Raw genomic sequence first — 18619 nt, 5'->3', positions numbered from 1 at the left:
CAGAATGCATTGATATATTTCACAGTAAAAGTGAGCTTGAAAATTAGATCGCAGCATATTGTATTCTCCTCTCTGTATGACAACTATCGGTGACACATGACCATTGACAGAGGAAGTAGAAATAGCACAGTGTACCAGTATTCTGTAACAAGTAAAAGCCATTAAAAATTTTACTCAAGTACAAAAACATTACCAGCCAAAGATACATGAAGTACCAAAAGTAAAAATACTTAATGGCACATCTTCACGCATTTTATATTATTAGATAATATTTACTGATGCATTATCACTTTAATTTTGCATCTGGTAAAGGTTGAGCTAATGTTCACTAACATTTATGCTTATGATTTTAGTTAATTTCCATATTGCTGGGTAGTTTTAGAATTTCCTACAAAGGATCAATAAGGCTTTAGGATGCCAGTGTATGCACAGTGGGCCTATCTGATAGTAAGTTATAAAATAAATGTCATGGAGTATTTTGAAGGGATGTGTGAAGTAGAAGAAGTTGATAATACTCAAGCATAGATACCTCCATATTGTACAAAAACTGCACCAAGTACAGTAACTGAATAAACTTAAATACTTTGCACAGTTGCAGCTGTGAAATAATGGGCTGAGCAGCAGCAGCAGGCCTCGGCGGTCATGTGATCTGTGGCCTCCTGACGATGGTTGCTTAGCGTGCTGCACGCACACGCTGCCCTTACACTTGTAGTTTGGAATAAAAATACAGCCCTAACAGCAATTAAACGCGTGTTTAGCTGGTAGCAGCCTACAGCCTGTACGTTGTGTAAACGAGTTAGATATGATTATTCATTCAGGATTACGGACGGATACGTTATCTTATAAGAAGTGATTCCGGTTCAGTGGGAAGGTTTGAACTGTTCTCTGGAAAGTGACCATTGTTGTAACGAGAATCAGCTCGAAGCTGTTACCATTTCCACTTGCCGAGTTTCTTAGTTTTTTACGAGTTTATATCTGAAAAACGGTGCGCGCTTTTTACAGTGTCATGAAAGAAATGTCAAGGTAAGTGATGCACGGTGAGCATTTCCCCCTTGTGAACATGTTTGTTCGCGTTAGGAGACTTCGAAAGAATAGGCTAACGCTAGCTAGCTGTCACAACAGCCAAACAAGGCCTGCAGCGTCTGCTAGCGAGCGCGCTGCTTTGTTGTTGTTCACTACAGTGAAGCTAAATGCGCCTGATAACACAGACAGGTACCACTTGTTCCCGTTTGAGAACATTATTAAATTGCTGTGATTGGAGAACCAGGTTTAAGTTACATGGAGTCTTCCGTAGCAGCCAGCTAATGTTGGCTAAGTTGCTAAGTTAGCAAATCTGTTAGCGCTTTCAAGCTGTTTGTAGCCTCTGGGCTAATATTCATCTGTCTCCATTTGAGGGAAACTGTTACCTGTCAGCACAGTAGTGGACTTAGTAAACTCGCTTTTCTCATTTATTATTGCTTTCTGTTACGGGGCTGTACATGTACTTGTTCAGGTAGTGTAAATGTAACCTAACGCTAAGTGTTTACACATGGCTTCGCGCTAACAGGAATAGAAACGCCGCACCAAAACACCTTGAACACCTTCATAGTTAGCCAGCGCTGACAAACGCCGTCGCCTTAACTTGGTAACTAATCGCATTTTCACATGTTGTCCAGTCTTTGTAAAACCATATCGTGTAGCGGTGATTAGCTGCCGGTGATAGTGTTTGGTAGCTGTCATTTCATGTGCTGCACCTGTTCCCCTGTGTGTCCTCGCAGCACCATGCCTGGTGGGCAGCAGCCTCAGAAACATTATGGAATCACCTCTGCCATTAGCCTTGCACCCCCACGAGACATAGACCACCAGTACACCAAGAAGCTCTGTGATGCCATGAAGCCTTTTGGGGTGTTTGAAGATGAAGAGGAATTGAACCATAGGTGAGGAACACGAGTGTAATTTTAGTGTTGTCATAGAAGTTCTTGAGTTTTTTGTTGCAAAAATCACAGCTACTCTGAAAAGCACTGTAAACAAAAACACCAATAACATAATGCACTAGCACTTCTCTAGTGGTCTCAACAAAGCTCAAATTTTTAAGCTTTTTAAGTTAGATGTAGAATTTATAATATTATTGATGAGATAAATTTTATTGTGAAATTATAATATGAGCCTAATAGTGAGATCCTGAATGCTAGCCATGATTTTTTTTTTTAAGATATTATCTGTTATTGGTAGGAATGGCTACTGAATCCTGATTTTGAACAAGCACCGGTGCTAAATTATTATAACATTGTTATAATACTGTAGTATTGATAAGTCCTGATATTACCAGTTCTGCTATTGCTACTGGAAGAAAATTAAACAGATTTCCCATTTCCTATTATTGCAACACTGGTCCGTGCAACACACACCTGGTGACTTCTGCATTTTTTTTTGACTCTGGAATACAGAACCTAGTAGGACTTTGTCTAACTACAGTTTGCAGTGTTACACTTCGTTAGGGTTGATGCTGACCAGTCTTGTTGCGACAAGTCTTTTGCATATAAGGACAGAAACACAAGAAATATGTGGAAACGTCCATCACAGTTGTAGAAACAGTTTTTTGTTGCTTAACTCAGTTGATCTTTGTCCAGGTATGTTACTTTTGTTTGCAGCCTAGAACATGCAGATTTAAAATTATAGGAACATAGACTGATTAAAAGTAACCCTTTGCCAGTTGCTTGTTATGGGTGCATTCATAAATTCAGTCTCAGAGCATCATCTGAACTGTTCAGAGCAGGGCTGGATTTAGTCATTTTGGGGGAAGGTTTTATTTGTTTAAAAATGACAAATAGAAAACATTGGAGTGCAATTAAAATATCAAATTATTTATGCAAAAATATAATATTAAAAAATATATTTTTTATATCACATTTTTATTTTTTGCACCAAAATATGTAGAGTGGTATCAATAAGACTTTGTATGAAAAATAAAAATAAAATCCTGATGGTACCCCTCCTTAATCATCAGAAAATAAAGTGGTGTAACTCTTTGCTTTATTAAATTGAAACCAAATTTGGCTTATGTAGAAGTGGCATAGTGGATCAGTGTGTACAGTTGTCCATTTGTTTCACTACACATAGATAACTTGTAATGAAGTGCTGTACGTATTGTAATATTCCAGCCAGTTACAAACCTCTACATCTTTTAATTTCAAGTCTATATACTGACAGCTGGAAATGTGCTTTCACAGCCGACTAATTCTATGAGCAGCAGCCGCAACTTAGTGTTTATATTATCCTTTTTGGTTTCACCATGTAATGATGTTGAAATAAGCACCTGCTTAAAGTTGTCTCCTTTCAGACTTGCAGTTCTTGGGAAGTTGAATAACTTTGTTAAAGAATGGATCGCAGAGATCAGTGAATTAAAGGTACGATCCGTTATGTCATTATCTGCATTCTTATTTTTAAAAAAGTGATACGATGCCTTCTCAAATCATTAATGGGGATAGTCAAATCGAACATTAAAGTAACTGCAAGATTTCGTTTGTTTAGCCATGCAGAGGAAGAAAGTTATGTTGACTTCCTCTGTTATGCTTCTGTCTTCCGCAGAACCTTCCACCTTCAGCTATTAGCTGTGTTGGAGGCAAGATATTTACATTTGGCTCATATCGTCTTGGAGTGCACACCAAAGGTATGTGTCGTTTTTGTAAGGAGCAACATGTGAAATACAGAGGAATAGGGATGGGAATTGATCAGAATTTAGCAATTACAATTCCTTATCGATTCTCACTTATCGATTAGATTCCTTACCGATTCTCTTATTAATTCTCATTGGGTTAGTGAATAAATTATAGTACAAATAGGTTTGCTTGTATTAATTCATTAATGTTAAAAAGTGGATTAACATTTTGCATTCAATTTGAGCAAAATTCAGAATTCCTCTGTAGAAATGAACATTTTCGACAGAAGACAGCTTGTTATAAGCTCCGCTTTGAGAGTCATCACCACCACCTTTGCTAAGCAGCTTATCAAACATGTTACATTTGTGCATGCTGTGTGGCTAAATGTTTATGCATGTTGGAGGTATTTCTCCCTTATGTCGTAATGAAAGTTCTGCACGTGTTGCAAGTGGCTGTAATGGCGTCTTTTCTACTAAAATACAACCAAATTTTGGAGCGCTTCAGCCTCGATGCCATGTTGGACTCGTTCTGAACCAGAATATGGAGCATGCCTGTGAGAATCTCACACAAATACATCATCGCACAAATGTGTATTGATGTCAGTGTAACAATAAGTGGGATCGTTAAGCAAGTAGAGTAACGATTCCTAGGAATCGAACCACTCTCAATTCCCATCCCTACAGAGGTCTGAGCAGAATGAAGGACATGCATCAAAGACTTTATTTCATGACATTAACTACTAATGTTCTGGCACTAGCATGCCTTCCTGCCCAATTATGAATATTTTGATCAATATTGAAATCATGATCATTTAACGCAAGTACTCATTGACATTGGAAGCATGTTGCTTTTGTTGTAATTAAAACAAAAACCCTTCAGGTTGTTAAAAGCAAGGTGTCATGGCAAGTGCATGGACACTGCAAAGCCCTTTAACTTGGCAAAGCACCTTACCAAGAGACGTGCTGACTTGTATAAATAATTTAAAGAGCGCCAGGTTAGCAATTGGCGAATGTGATACAGAACATTTGAACAAACGAGTGCGATGTTTTTTGACTAGCAAGCTTTTTTTTACCATTGGAATTTGATGATCAGATCAAGGGCACCTGTCTAAATTAACTTAGAAAGGTTAGCATTGTGAGGGACTGATGTCAGCAATGATAAAACAACAAAACCTGAAGTGGGTGCATGTAAAGCCTGCATGCGTCATTGTTTTTGAAAAGCTCAGTGCACACTGAAACACAAGGCAGGCATTGTCATATTCATCTGCTACTGAGTGTGTGTTGAAAAGACTTGTTTTGGAGCTCAGAAAGCTGGGTAAATACTGCCTTGCTGTAGGCTGAAGGTATTAGTGTGAATGTGGTCCACAGTACCTCCCAGCTTTAAATAGCAAGAACAAGAGACAACTATTTTTTAAAAATCACTTTAAGCACGTAGTCAAAACGTATATTTCTGTGTTACTATAGGAAGTTATTTGACTTTTTCTCATCAGCATTTTTCCATTAATCTGAATAAGTGAGAATATTCAAAGTATGTCTGCAGAATTGGCATTGGTACTAAATTTAGGTGATTTTATTTGTTAATTTGGGTCAGCTGTATAACCCCAGTTTCTGATGCATTTGTTTATTGCAGCCAGTTGAATGATTGAATAACTCACACATTTCAAAAACTGTGTTCTATTGAAATAGTTGAAAGAATTATGGAAATGTGACGTGCAAACGAAAATCCCAAAAAAAGAAAAAAAAAAAGCTATAATTTCAGGTTTGAGACAAGCTCTTAGCCCAGTATCTGAACAGAGCCAATATGAACAATCTTTCTCAAGTACGCCACACCTCAAAAATGTCTTGCTGTCGATTAAGAACTTTATTAAAAACTGTGTGAAGGTCTATAGTGTTTTCATGCTGGATATGAAGACAGGCTGTCCTAGTCCTGTTCAAACCTTCCTCCCACACCCAGCTCTGTTATTCTGTTGGTGGTGTGGGACCTACAGAAGCACTCAGGACACTGTAAAAATCCAGTGATGCTACTAATTTATTCTGTCAGTAATGATCTTTCACTGTGCATAGAGGCTGCCAGGGGGGCACACAAACCTGGTGCCAAACAAGTTTAACTTTGGCATGTTGGTGTTCTGTGTGTCCAACTAACGACTTTCTCATTTTAGTCAACGAAAGATCTTTTGTCATGGCCTGAAATTGACATGTCTCTGCCTTAACATCTTTGCAAAAAGGGAGAAAGAAAAAACGACTCTGCCATTGTAAAGTAATTAACATACTCAACAAAGATGAAACTGATTCAAGTAATTGTTAATTACAGGAGCTGATATTGATGCCTTATGTGTGGCTCCACGGCATGTAGAGAGGAGTGACTTTTTCCAGTCATTCTTTGAGAAATTGAAACAGCATGAAGAGATCAAAGATTTGAGGGTAAGTCTATTTCACTATATTAGCCGTTACAGCACAGGGTAACAAAGTAAATCTGTAGGCTTTCAGAGGTAAAGTATTATGTTTGGATTTTCCCCAGTGAAGAAAGCCCATTTTTAATCCTTAAAAATAACTTAAAAAGTGAGTGTGTTGAGTTGGATATTGTCCAGAGTAGAAGATGCAAGAGCAACAGACCACTTACATCAGTGCTCTGCAGGGAGAACACCACTCTCTGGGCAAGCTAAATTAACTGAACTGGGAATTCTGACCTATAAGTTGCATTGATGCACATTGCTAGATTACATCTTTGTGGTTGGGTATAAATTCAGTTTTGGTGAATATGTATAGAATTACCACAACACTGCACCAGAGTAATAATGTAGTAACTCTCAGTGACAGTCGCATTGATGCTTTTTAGTTACTACTCTGCTGGTAAAACTGTTAATTCCCCAAGGTGTCTGTATTTATTAAAACCAGTGATCTTATTTTATTTTTTTTAAACTGTTCTGATATTTATGTGCAATATAGGAGACATTCTAGTAGCAATAAGCTGGAGCCATTATTTTACTTGACAGTCGGCCACGTGTCTTTGTTTTGATATTATTTCCTCTTTTTTTCCTCTTAAGGCTGTCGAGGATGCTTTTGTACCTGTGATAAAATTCAAATTTGATGGAATAGAGGTAAGTTATTTAAAGATACAAGTCATTTCTGTTGTTTGTATCACCAGTTCTCAGTTACTCTGGCCTGACCGAATGATAGCTGGATGTTGGGTAGCTGGTCTTGCGACATTGCACAACAAAGCACAAACTATTCAGTAATTATATTGTATAATACTGATGATGTGGGATCTTTTTGACCCAGGTTGGTGATGCAGCTTGTGGTTCAGCTTCATTAAAATTTCTAGTAGAGCGCTGAGTGTTATATTGGCTGCTGTTCGGTTATCTGCATACTGAAAATGTGCATACATGCTGTAGTTGGAATTTAAAGTTTTGGATTGTTCATATACTTTCATTTTATGAATTATATCCAGGCAGAGTTATTTAAAAGAACGGTTTCTGCAAATAGTGATTTCAAATGAAGTTTCTCAGTCTGACATATTTGTACTCAGTTGCTTTTCCTTCAAAACAGATTCAAGCATCCATCATCTGTGCTTTTGTAACTTATAAAAATCATTTTGTTGTACCTAGCATTTAAATACTTAAACTTTTTTATTTTAGTAATTTCATCTGTCTCTTTATGGTATTGATCTTGAGAACATCTATGTTTAGAATTTTTTCTTGTTTTTCCTCTCACTGCCCATGTAGATTGACCTGCTTTTTGCCAGACTGGCCTTACAGTCCATTCCAGACAACTTGGACCTAAGAGGAGACTCCATCCTGAGAAACTTGGACATTCGGTGTATCCGCAGCCTTAATGGTACACTATGTGGCATCTGTTGTACTGTATCCATACAATAGCAAAGTCAAATTTGACTTGACAAAATTACATTTAACACATACAAGAGTTAAGTAGTCCATCAAAATGGGGAGTTGCAGTAGGTTCACATTTCAGACCTCTTCACTCTTTACACACTTTTTATATGTTAAACCTTAGATTGATATAATTGCTGTTTATCATCGGCCGACTCTCAATAACCCATAATGACCAAAGTGTAAACATGTTTTTAGAACAATTGTCCAACTGATGAGCAGTGCCAGGTGTTTACCAGACATAATATTTTAAAGTTCTGCTTTAAATGCTGTGACAAACTTCAAGCTGCTGTCTTTTACCCGAAGTGCCTTCCTCTACCACAAAGACCTGATTGGAGAGCTGCTGAAGTGGTCGTCCATCTAGCAGGTTCTCCGATCTCTGCAGAGGACTTTTAAAGTCCTGTTAGATGGACCATTTGGTTCTGGGTCACCTCACTGACCAAGGTCCTTCATGCCTAGTTACTCAGTTTGGTCAGGCAGCTGACTGTAGGAAGAGTCCTGGTTGCTTCAAACGACCAGTTCCACAAACTCTGCTGCTAGTTGTCATAACATCACATACTTTGCAACTCATGAGTTTTCAGGAGGAGGGATGGTAAGATTTGACACAGAAAACAGAACTTAAATACTGATGCATATCAGGCCTCAACACTGTAATATTTGAACCGGAGTTCACAAAGAAAGCTGAAATCACACTTTACACTACCTGGCTATGTAACAGACAAGTTGTCTGCCTAGCAGTATCCCAGGTGCAAAAAATGATATATTTTCCTTTCCCAGCATCATATATATAAGACAAGAAACCATCTGTCTGTGGCTGTAGACTTGTGGGTTGGGCTTTCTCCACACATTAGAAGACACCCATTAAAATACCTGCAAACTTTTCCTGTTTTGTTGTCCTTGTTCATATCAGGAATAAGTAAAACAGGCAGGATGATCCTGAGCACACTCTGGAGTACCAGAGTAAAGGCTCTGAATTTTTTTGTAAATCAGAAATTTCAGTCATTATGGATTATTGAATGTAGGCCTAGAAATGAGGTAGTTTGTTGCCCTTGTGCTATTATAACACAAATTGTGGAAAAAGTAAAGGGGTTTGAATGCACTGTCTAGGATTCTAAGCAAGAATAGTGTGATTTTATTTGGAACTTAAACCTGGGTTTTACACAGTGTGTTTTGAGATTTGACATTTTGCCTTACTACAGGCTGTCGAGTGACTGATGAAATTTTGTACCTGGTGCCAAACAAAGAAAACTTCAGACTGACATTGAGAGCCATCAAACTGTGGGCAAAACGTAAGTCGGTTCAGAATTTTGGATGCATTTTGACAGCTACTTTGCCATGTCTGCTTTTTATAGATCCTTCAGTCATATTTAGTGTATCGTGAATATAAACACTTTTTGGGCCATGTTTAGTAGAGATAATCAAAAGCAAACTGTGATTGTCACAACTTAAGCTAATATATTGAATATTTAAATGCACAAAAATTTGTATGACTAAAGTAATCTATAAAATTAGATATACAGTCTACATGTCTTCCCTGTGTTGTATATTGTAACTTATGCTACACTCTGTGGAGAAAACACTGATATTTGTGTGATGTTGCTCACTGGTTGTAATATGTTTGCCTGCAGGTCGAGGGATCTACTCCAATATGCTGGGGTTTCTGGGTGGAGTGTCATGGGCCATGCTGGTGGCCAGGACCTGCCAGCTCTACCCTAATGCTGTGGCTGCCACCCTCGTCCACAAGTTCTTCTTGGTTTTCTCTAAATGGTGAGAATCTGGCTGCTTCCATTTGTGTCCTGCTCCACTTGATGGCAGTGTTTCACAGCTTTGTGCTATGGCAGTTCACACATTTATTTACTACAGTAGTACACTTGTCATTTCCGTTCCGCAGGGAGTGGCCAAACCCTGTGCTATTGAAACAGCCTGAGGACAGTAATCTGAATCTACCCGTATGGGATCCCAGAGTGAGTATAACACCAGTGTTTTTATTTTCTCGTCTTCATAAAGTTATGCCCCCGTTATTATGCGTGTTGCTGTGCAGACACAAACACACTGATTTAATCTGCTGAGTTGTGAAAAGCTTGGTGTTTTAAAGTAATCTCAGCAGAGAGTATAGGTACTTTTATTGTCTCTTATTTTATGTCTCCTCATTCCTCTGTCCTCATGTGACCACGACATTGATCGGGTCCCCCATCATGAGTTCCAATGCTCTTAACTCTGCTCGGAGGAGGCTTCCCAGAGCAGCTTGGAGCAAGGAAGACTTCCTACGTGGATGTCTTTTGACAGACAGCCACAGCCCGTCAGTGAAAATGCATTAGCAGCAGTTCATTAGATCTGACATCTGTGTTTAAATCACATCAGTAAAAAAACTGCAGTCAGAAACCTGTATGGACAGTTAACAGAACTGTGTGTGTAGTGCCACATATATTTCTCATGGACACCTTTAAACACTTTTGTGTCTTCATTTTCACACAAACTCCCTCATGTCATGAATTCTTATTCTGACTTTTATTGCCTTAAGAGCAGCAGAGGCTACCATTGAAATTATTTTGTTAGACCAGGCCTTGGATATTGCTTTTGCCTTTGGCTTTATTTTTTTCTGTTTTTCATAATTTTCTGAATCTCTCCCAAGCTAATGGGTTTGTTGCATTAATTGAAAACATTCTAGCCATTGTAACTGCTCTGTCATATTTTTGTCCCTTCAGCAATAAACGCATTTCAATTGTCTATTGGTGTTGTTTCCGTTTAGTCACAGGAGGGCGAACAATCAGTGGGCACAAACTAGCTTATTTCCTGCTACTACTATTTCTGTTCTAGGACATGTTCTCAACTACATTATTAAAAATTGTTCAGAATCAAGTGCATCAATAATTGCATGGTGATAAAAGGCCAGACTCATAGTCCTTGTTTTTAATAGAGAAAAGACAGACAGTCAAAAACCGATTAATTACTAAGAGAATTAAATTTATTTATTTGTGGGGCAACCGATCTGTCTAATTATAGGTTTGTTATGCACGTGTTGTTTGTGAATAAGACGATATTGTGACTCGGCCTAGACGTGTAAGGTTTGAAATTTTGTCATGTTGAACATCAGAATGAAAGTAGCAGAGGTAACGGTGATTATGAGTGCTTATTGTTTGGGTAGTACGTCACGTTATGTGGGTGAATACAAACTCCTGTAGGTCAGCTCCAGCTACAGATAGGTGATCCAACTGCAGCTGTCATTAGTAACTGAGCACTTCACATAATGTTTGAGAGGGAAACACATCTCATCAAAAATGTTTGATTGACTGCACCTTCTTTGCATCACCTGAGGAAAAAATGCAAATGAGGGAAACATAAAAACAGCAGAGGGTTTTGGGATGTACTCTGTGTGGGAGGTGTGGCTTTTCAGTGTGTGGGTGCAAAGTCATGCTCATGTGTTGGTGAATGCTCTCATTGTTGCAGTGAAAACCAATTTCGGTCCCATTTTCCATGTTTTTAGGTGAACCCATCTGACAGATACCATCTGATGCCCATCATCACACCTGCCTATCCTCAGCAGAACTCTACATACAACGTCTCCACATCTACCCGCACCATCATGAGCGAGGAGTTCAAATATGGTAATACTGAATGCAAGCGTGCAAAGCTTCACTTTTTTTGCAGTACTGTTTGAAGAAAATACATGTTTATATCTGCTTTTTAATCTGGTTAATAAAGTCTTTGAAAACGTGGTCTAGCTTTGAGGACGACAGTGGTAACAGTATATTCCTGTAATACATTATTTTGTGTCACTGAATGAATGTTGGTGTCAAACTTTATATCTCTGTTCCTTTCTTTATCAGGTCTTAGTGTCACAGATGAGATTCTGCAAGGAAAAGCAGAATGGTCCAAACTCTTTGAGCCACCCAACTTTTTCCAAAAGTACAAGTAAGTATGGATTTAGTCAGACAAAGGACTGAAGGATTGCCTTTAACCAAAGCAAAATGGATAATACATGCAGAGCTTTCTCAATTAATTAATTTATTTGTTATACTTAACTCATACTTAAAATATGAGTTTCCTATAAGGAGCAACTAGGGTTTCTGTGGTTGTAACCCAGTTTAAGTGTATACTGTATAGAGTAAACTGTAATGGTTATCACACCCTGTACCATTTGCTTATTACATGTATTAAAAAATCGACAAACATAGTATCACTGGCACACACGTATCTGCATTCTGCCTGTTAGACCTGACAACTGGCAGCACACTCAGACATGCAGCAGAGAAGAAAAGCTAATGACTAGTCGTCATTTTTCTGCATTGAGTACTTTGAATGTTCTAGTACATTTTGGTGATGATACTTAAATTCCTAACATTTTCAATGCAGGTCTTTTAACAGAGTATTTTTAGATTGTGGTGTTAGTACTTCTAGTTAGGTAAATGTGAGTACTTCCTGCACCATTGGTGATAACATGGAAACCAAAATGCTTTACGTGATCTGTTGTAGTTATAATTGTGCAATACTGTTTGTGACACCATTAAACTCTGGTATTTATCATTGGTACCATACTGTGAAAATTTATACCGTTGCCGCCCCAGTGACAGCAGGCTGTTAGTTTGGCATTAACCATATTGCCACAGACTGTATTTATGCAGTTGCAACTCAAACCCAGATGATGCCATTTTTTTTTTTTTTTTTTCTCTCTCTCTCTTCTTCTGTTTTTTTTTTTTTTCCAACCAACTTATTTTCACTTCTTGGAGTTTGGGCAGATTTGACTCATCCTGCTGTGGTCAGTGGAGTTTGGTCGACTCATTTGTTTGTCAAAGTGCCTCCCACACAGCCTCCACATCTGCGTTTTCTGCCAGGTTCTGTTGGTGCTGCTGCTACACTACCAGGGCCGCTTTGGTTGTCTGAGCACAAGTGTGTGATGGGTTATGCTTAATGTTTTACCATGTAGCACACCCAGGTGTTGACTGTCAAAATGCTGCTGAATCGCAGCATGTACACTGGAATCAGAATTCAAATCCAATAAACATGTAAAAGGGGATGTTTACAAGACTTGTACCACATACTTTGGGAGGTCAACATAAAGGTGCTGGACCTGTATAAGCATTTAGATTCTTTCAAAGTTTGACGACGTTGCTTTACATCTTCGCTGATTTCCTGTTTTGTGCTGCAGGCATTACATCGTTCTGACTGCCAGCGCATCCACAGAAGAAAACCACTTAGAATGGTGAGTGTCAAAGGACTGGATTTCTGCTAGCTCCATAAACTGTTTAATTTTCTGTTGAGCTGGCTTGTGCAGCTGTGCACCACAATTGATTTATTTATTTTGTTTGTGTAGATTTCTCCTTTTGCATTCATATGATTTGTTATGTAAGAAAGAAGCAGATCTTACTTCTATAAGGTTCTCAATCCTACTTGTGTCAGGATTGGCCTGGTGGAGTCAAAGATCCGTGTTCTGGTGGGAAACTTGGAGAGAAATGAGTACATTACGCTAGCTCATGTTAACCCGCAGTCCTTTCCCGGGTCTAAAGAGAATCGCAATGAGTAAGTAAATTTTTTTTTTTTTTTTATAGATGTATGCATACAAACTACTCAGTGAGAAAGTTTTGAATTAGTAAATTTATTCTACGGTCACTTAGTGAGTTTTCAGGTTTTTGTCTTGCCTGACAAAAGGACATGAGTATTGCTAGTATGAGTCAGAAACGCACAATATTTTTGCCAAAGGTCTTGTTAATTACTGGATAAGGACATGGAATTAGCTGACAGCAGCTTTGTGAGTACTGTAAGTGTGTACATTTCAACCTTGAACATTAAAAGCATATATAAGCATACAATAAAGATGGTCATTTCCATTTTGACCTGTTTCTGCAACAGGAATGACTTTGTGTCCATGTGGTTCATTGGTATCATCTTCAAGAAAGTGGAGAATGCAGAGAGTGTCAATATTGACCTGACGTACGACATCCAGTCCTTCACAGATACTGGTAGGTCCTGACAAATCACTTGGCATCATCACACATGCTGTAAAGAAAGTCTGCAATGGAAACAACCAATACACCTTACCACAATCTGGTGTTCTCTGTAGTTTACAGACAAGCCAACAACATCAACATGCTGAAGGAAGGGATGAAGATTGAAGCAACACATGTTAAGAAGAAACAGCTCCATCAGTATCTTCCTCCTGAGCTAGTGCAGAAGAAAAAGAGGGTGAGATGTCTATTTTTGTGTTGGGTTAAATCCTTTGTCATTTGTAGACATATTTGTCGATTGGTCCTTGTTTATCTTCCTTTTCCTTCTTTACTGCAGAGCATAGCCGAGTTGAATCGTAGCTCTAATGGTGGGAACGCAAAGCGGATGTCTCTGGACAACAGTCATCTGGACAGCTCCAGAGACACAGACTCAGGGACTCCCTTTAGCTCCCCAACAAGCAAACCCTCTAAACCTGCATCTGACACAGATGACAGGTATGATCCACTTGTGATTCGTGTTGTCTTATGCTGCACATCCAGCATTTAAGCATTAAGTGATTTTAAGTGCACTTTGTCTGTTTGTGTGTTTTGTATCTCCATAATTTGATGCTGAATGTAAATGTTCTTTTTTCATTGTATTTTGAAGTGTCATCCCTCCCAAGGAGCTATTTGTGGAAAGCTCCCCAGCACCCAGTGCTGCACCTGCTGCTACAGACCAGGGCATGTCTATTCCTGTCATTGGCTCAAGTGAGTTTACAAATGCCTAGTCTAGAAAAGGACAGTAATTGTTGTTCTGGGGCTACATTTACCTATATTTCGCAAGTACATTAAGGATTATATAGAATAAAAGACAGTCACCTATATATAATGTTTGAATACACTATAAATTAACAAAGGGCATGCTGATATATGTAGAAAACACGTCCTTAAATATCAAAGATACTGGTAAAACGTCTTTATCTAACTTTTTTGCATCTGTCTTGTTCTTTTCTTAAGAGCCTCCAGTTAAAGTGAAGCCTCCTTCTCCACCAGCCAGCAGCTCCATTAACACAGTGATGGGCGGCAGCATGAATCCCATCGACACCAGCAGCCCCAAAGAGGAGCCCAATGGCCTGGAGGACTCTGTGAATGGAGCCCTTTCCAAGAGACCACGCTCACCTACGCAGGAGGACCCAGCCAAGAGGCACAAAGACTCAGAGGTGAGTAGTGTGTTGTCAGTTCAGTTGTAAAGGAATTTATAGTAGCTGCCATGCAGTCTACATAATGTATTTCTTTACTGATCGTTGCCTGCAGGTGCTGTCCAGTGATAATTCTACATTTAAAGAGCCATATCCACCATCATCTGAATTCTACACACATGGGGAAGGACCAAATTTTGTAGGTGTCGTTTACTCTGTCTGCTTTTATTCACTGCTTGTATAGGTTCAGACAGAGCAAGATTAACATTTCACCTTTTGTCACTTAACTATCAGACTCCTCTTTCTGGATCAAAGGCAAAACCCATTCCAACCATCGATACCTCAAGAACACAGGTAACATCTTTGTAGACAACTATTATAAAACTGAATGGTTTGATTTGAATTAATATTCAATTTTTTGTGTCCGTCTCGGTAAAGCAGTTAATAACTGACTTTTAAAGTGCAAATATGGTGGTCTCTAATGTTGCTGTGTCTTTACCTCAGAGACTCCCCAGCATGGAGCTGCCAGATGCCTCCTCGCCTCTCCCCGCCAGCAACAGCTGCCGTGTCGTCAAAAATTCCATTAAACTGGCCCTGAACCGCCACAAGTAAGCTTCATCTGACGCATGAGGGTGGTTTAAACAGTTAATCTTTTTTGAGTTTTAAATATCTTCACTTTGTACGTCTTGGTTTGTTTCAATTTTGTGCAGCGTCACACCTCCCAAACCCCCAGTGTTTGAAGGCACCCTCACCAATGATGCTCCTCCTGCCAGTGAAGAAAAGGGCATGTCCATTCCTGTCATTGGCTCAAGTGAGTGTCTGCCTTTTCACCATTGGCTCAGCTATTTGAAGGTTGCAATTTACTATCATAGGAGATGTTTTACCCAGTGTTTATTTTGCCAAGAACATCTCAAGACAAAAAATATTTGAGAAACTTTTTCGAAGACCGTACTTAAATAGAAACATTGATTCTGAAAATAAGCAATTTTTAAGTGGACCAATTAACTGTAATGCAAAGTGGAATTACTATTCTCTCATGCACATAACTGGTAAAAATAAATGGATGTTTTTGTCAAAAGACTTAAGCTAGATCAAAGCGTGATGCTAAAATGATATTTTCTCCTTTGTTTTCTCTCTGTTAGAGCATGTGACATCCAAACACATAGCACCTCCAGTCGGTAGCTCCATCCCTACGTTGGTGAGCCGGGGAGGTGACCCACTGAACGGAACGACCTCCAAGAGACCCCTCTCCCCCTCTATGGAGGAGCAGGCCAAGAGGCTGAAAGAAACAGAGAAGGCCAGAATCCACATAGCTTGAACACATAACTAATAGATTGAATTTGTTCGAACAGAGGTGGGGCTTCCAGTTAAGTCAGACACCAAGAAGATGACTTCACACAGGGACAGGAAGTGTTCAGGTCTGTCAGTCTCAAGAGTGACGCAGCAGGATGGACAGCTCACCTCAGATCTGCAGAGATTATATATTTGCCAGTGGATAGGTGATTTGGTCAAAGTTATCAGCGCCCTCTATCACGCTCACAACCAGTGGGCACTTAATGCAACTTCACGGAGACATCTGGCAAGAGAACTAAAGCAAGTTTTTTTTGGTTTTTTTTTTTTTTTTTTTTTTTTTTTTTGGTTTTTGTTTTTTTTAACTCGTCTTTTCCCTCAGTGTTTAAAAATGTATACAGTACAGACAGAAAATGAGATGATGTTCTATTTGTTTTTCCTTATTTTCCAGTTAACATGTTTTAAAACAGCCCAGAACCTTTGAAACATGCTGCACCCACTTGTGGTGTATGCTGATTTTTTTCTTTTCTCCCAAACAGAAACCTGTAAATTAAATGTTGATGTACATAACTTTTTTTGTCTTAAAAAAAAGCAAGAGATCACTGTTAAGTCTTTTGACCATTCTATTGTAGTTTTATCTAAAAAAAAAAAAAAAAAAGTTTAAAAAAAAGGCTATTTTTTTTTTTTTTTTTTTTTTTTTTGTTTTTCTCTACTGCTTGTCCAAAAAAAAAAACAAAAAAAAAGTCTCCAGCCCTGGATATTTTTTGTAAAAACTGTATAGGTTTGAATACAGTTGCAGGGAGGATTTATTGAGGGTTTGTTTGGATATAACAGAAATCACCACCATGACTCTTTGGACCTCCATGACTAAGTGGACCCACGGTTAGTATTGTAAATCGCGGTGTGTAGGTGACCATAGACACCCATTGACATCGGAGCTTCTCAGGTGCCGAGGAGGAAAATCATTCCTACAACAATAGGAAATGGTGTGCATTTTTCTGGAAGTGATGAAACCGGTCTGAAGCTTTTCAGTTATTGAGGTTATTGAGCTCCTGCAAGGATTAGTACAGAACACTGGAGGAACCATATCAAAAAACACTTGTCCCGGTCAGTGTTGCTTCACTATCACAGTGTCGCTGCTTGTCTTGGATTGAAATAACAGTTTGAGTTTTCTGCTTCTGTGTTTAAGCCCTAGATGTCAGGTAAGTGTGGTTGACCCACAAAAGGTCAATACATAAGTGTACATCAAAAATGATTCTCTGGTCCATCAGGAAGGCTAAACTTCAGAAAACATTGTGTTCCAGGATATTGCTTGACCGCCTATCCCCACCTTTTCACCGTAGTCTGTCTGATAGTTATTCTTGATCTTCCGGAGCCAAGTCCTGGTTGTTTTTGTGTTCCATGTCCATGAAAGAGTTTATGGTGCTTTGTGAGAAATGGTTGAAAGCTTTTTGATGAGTTGTACTGGTTTGTGTGTTTATGCATGCATTTATGGTTGACTGTGTGAGAGCATCCTTGCATAGATGGCTATGTTTATGTGTTGGAGACAGACAGAATTCCCTGTTTTGGGTGTTAACCCTCTGTGCCTCCTGTGGAGGTTCTTAAAAAGGCATCTCCTGGGGCCATGTGTGTGAGGGAGGGGTCAAGAGACAACTTCTTCCTTGCTTGGGCCTCAACTCCTCCATCTTTATGGTCTGAAGCTGGCTGGGTGTCTTTGTGTTTTGTTTCAGCACAGAGGTTATATGTATACAACAAAATGTAAAGTGATGCAAAAGAAGTGTCTTCATCAGAGCAGGTTGGGACACAAGCTCTTTTTCCAGCATCAGTTTCCCCAACAAAATGTACAGAGAACAGTTTTTTCAAAAGGCATATTCTTCATTATTGGGGATTTTCTTATCACTTTATTTATATTTGCATATTTGTACCATGTGATCTTTTTTTAATAGCATTCATAGCAGGTAGGCCTTTTTGAATCAAATCTGCACCGCTCCGTTTCAGACAACTCATGTTTGCTGTTTGGAAACATTTAACAAAACAGATCATTTAGATGTTTGTTTCTAAAATGTATTGAAAGGGTATTTTTGTATGTGTTTATCACTTCCTTTAAATGAATCCGTACACCCATTAAACCCCTAAAGACTACTCTGGTGTCTGTTCTTTGTAATTTATTTTTGACTTAAATACCAGTTGTGCCATCAAAAAGGAATTTGTTGTGACCTATGTGTTAGTTCTTTGATAAAAAATCTAAATGTCTAAAAGTGTCAGATTACCTCAATTATAAAAGAGCCAAATCACATTAGGATTGAGCTACTTTATAGTTTACCTGTAGAAAGAGCTCCAGTTGAAACAATTGTGTACTCTGAATTAGTCCTAAAGTGTACTTTATGAGATTTTGTCAGATGCACTTTTAGAGGTCAAGACTTTACTGGCTGTGTTTGTGCCTGCACAGACAGCTGAGCTTCATCTTAAGAAAAAAAAATAACACCTGTTGACTGAGAAGGTCAATTGATAAAGCTGCTCAGAAAGTATTGCAGGAGTGATCTCTCTGACCTGTGAACAGAGCCCAGCTTTATTCCAAGCTACACGTGACTGACCGCCGATCTTGTGAGAGTATGATCTTATCATCTAGTTAACTCTCCACAAGAAATATAAGGCCAGGCTAATTACCTGGCTCCTGATACACGT

At 38.8% G+C, this 18619-nt stretch overlaps 1 protein-coding gene across 2 annotated transcripts; it reads left to right on the top strand.

The window, feature by feature from the left end:
- Positions 1 to 667: 667 nt before the first annotated feature.
- papolg (poly(A) polymerase gamma) lies at positions 668 to 16245 on the top strand. Of its 2 annotated transcripts, XM_026309855.1 has the most exons (24): positions 668 to 1023; positions 1758 to 1916; positions 3320 to 3386; positions 3568 to 3649; positions 5949 to 6058; positions 6682 to 6735; positions 7360 to 7471; positions 8724 to 8813; positions 9153 to 9291; positions 9416 to 9488; positions 11009 to 11129; positions 11352 to 11436; positions 12671 to 12724; positions 12922 to 13041; positions 13372 to 13481; positions 13583 to 13704; positions 13804 to 13961; positions 14113 to 14213; positions 14463 to 14665; positions 14760 to 14843; positions 14939 to 14998; positions 15149 to 15252; positions 15355 to 15455; positions 15787 to 16245. In XM_026309855.1, exons 1-24 carry the CDS (start codon positions 1007 to 1009, stop codon positions 15960 to 15962), a joined length of 2502 nt encoding a protein of 833 aa, XP_026165640.1. In that variant the 5' UTR covers positions 668 to 1006; the 3' UTR covers positions 15963 to 16245. The 2 variants fall into 2 exon arrangements, with proteins under 2 accessions (XP_026165640.1, XP_026165641.1); XM_026309856.1 differs by lacking the exons at positions 11009 to 11129; positions 11352 to 11436; positions 12671 to 12724; ... (9 more) ...; positions 15355 to 15455; positions 15787 to 16245 and adding an exon at positions 9683 to 10253.
- Positions 16246 to 18619: the final 2374 nt, after the last annotated feature.

This window comes from Mastacembelus armatus, chromosome 15 (genome assembly GCF_900324485.2).
Source record: "Mastacembelus armatus chromosome 15, fMasArm1.2, whole genome shotgun sequence".
NCBI lineage: Eukaryota > Metazoa > Chordata > Actinopteri > Synbranchiformes > Mastacembelidae > Mastacembelus > Mastacembelus armatus.
Note: the sequence above shows the minus strand (reverse complement) of the source record. Positions and strands in the feature narration are given on the sequence as shown.

Bases quoted from the DNA above. Each gene is read 5' to 3' on its own strand.
- papolg (XM_026309855.1), top strand. The intron at 11,130-11,351 runs GTAATACTGAAT...TTTCTTTATCAG, and splicing joins GAGCGAGGAGTTCAAATATG to GTCTTAGTGTCACAGATGAG. The intron at 15,253-15,354 runs GTAAGCTTCATC...AATTTTGTGCAG, and splicing joins CTGGCCCTGAACCGCCACAA to CGTCACACCTCCCAAACCCC.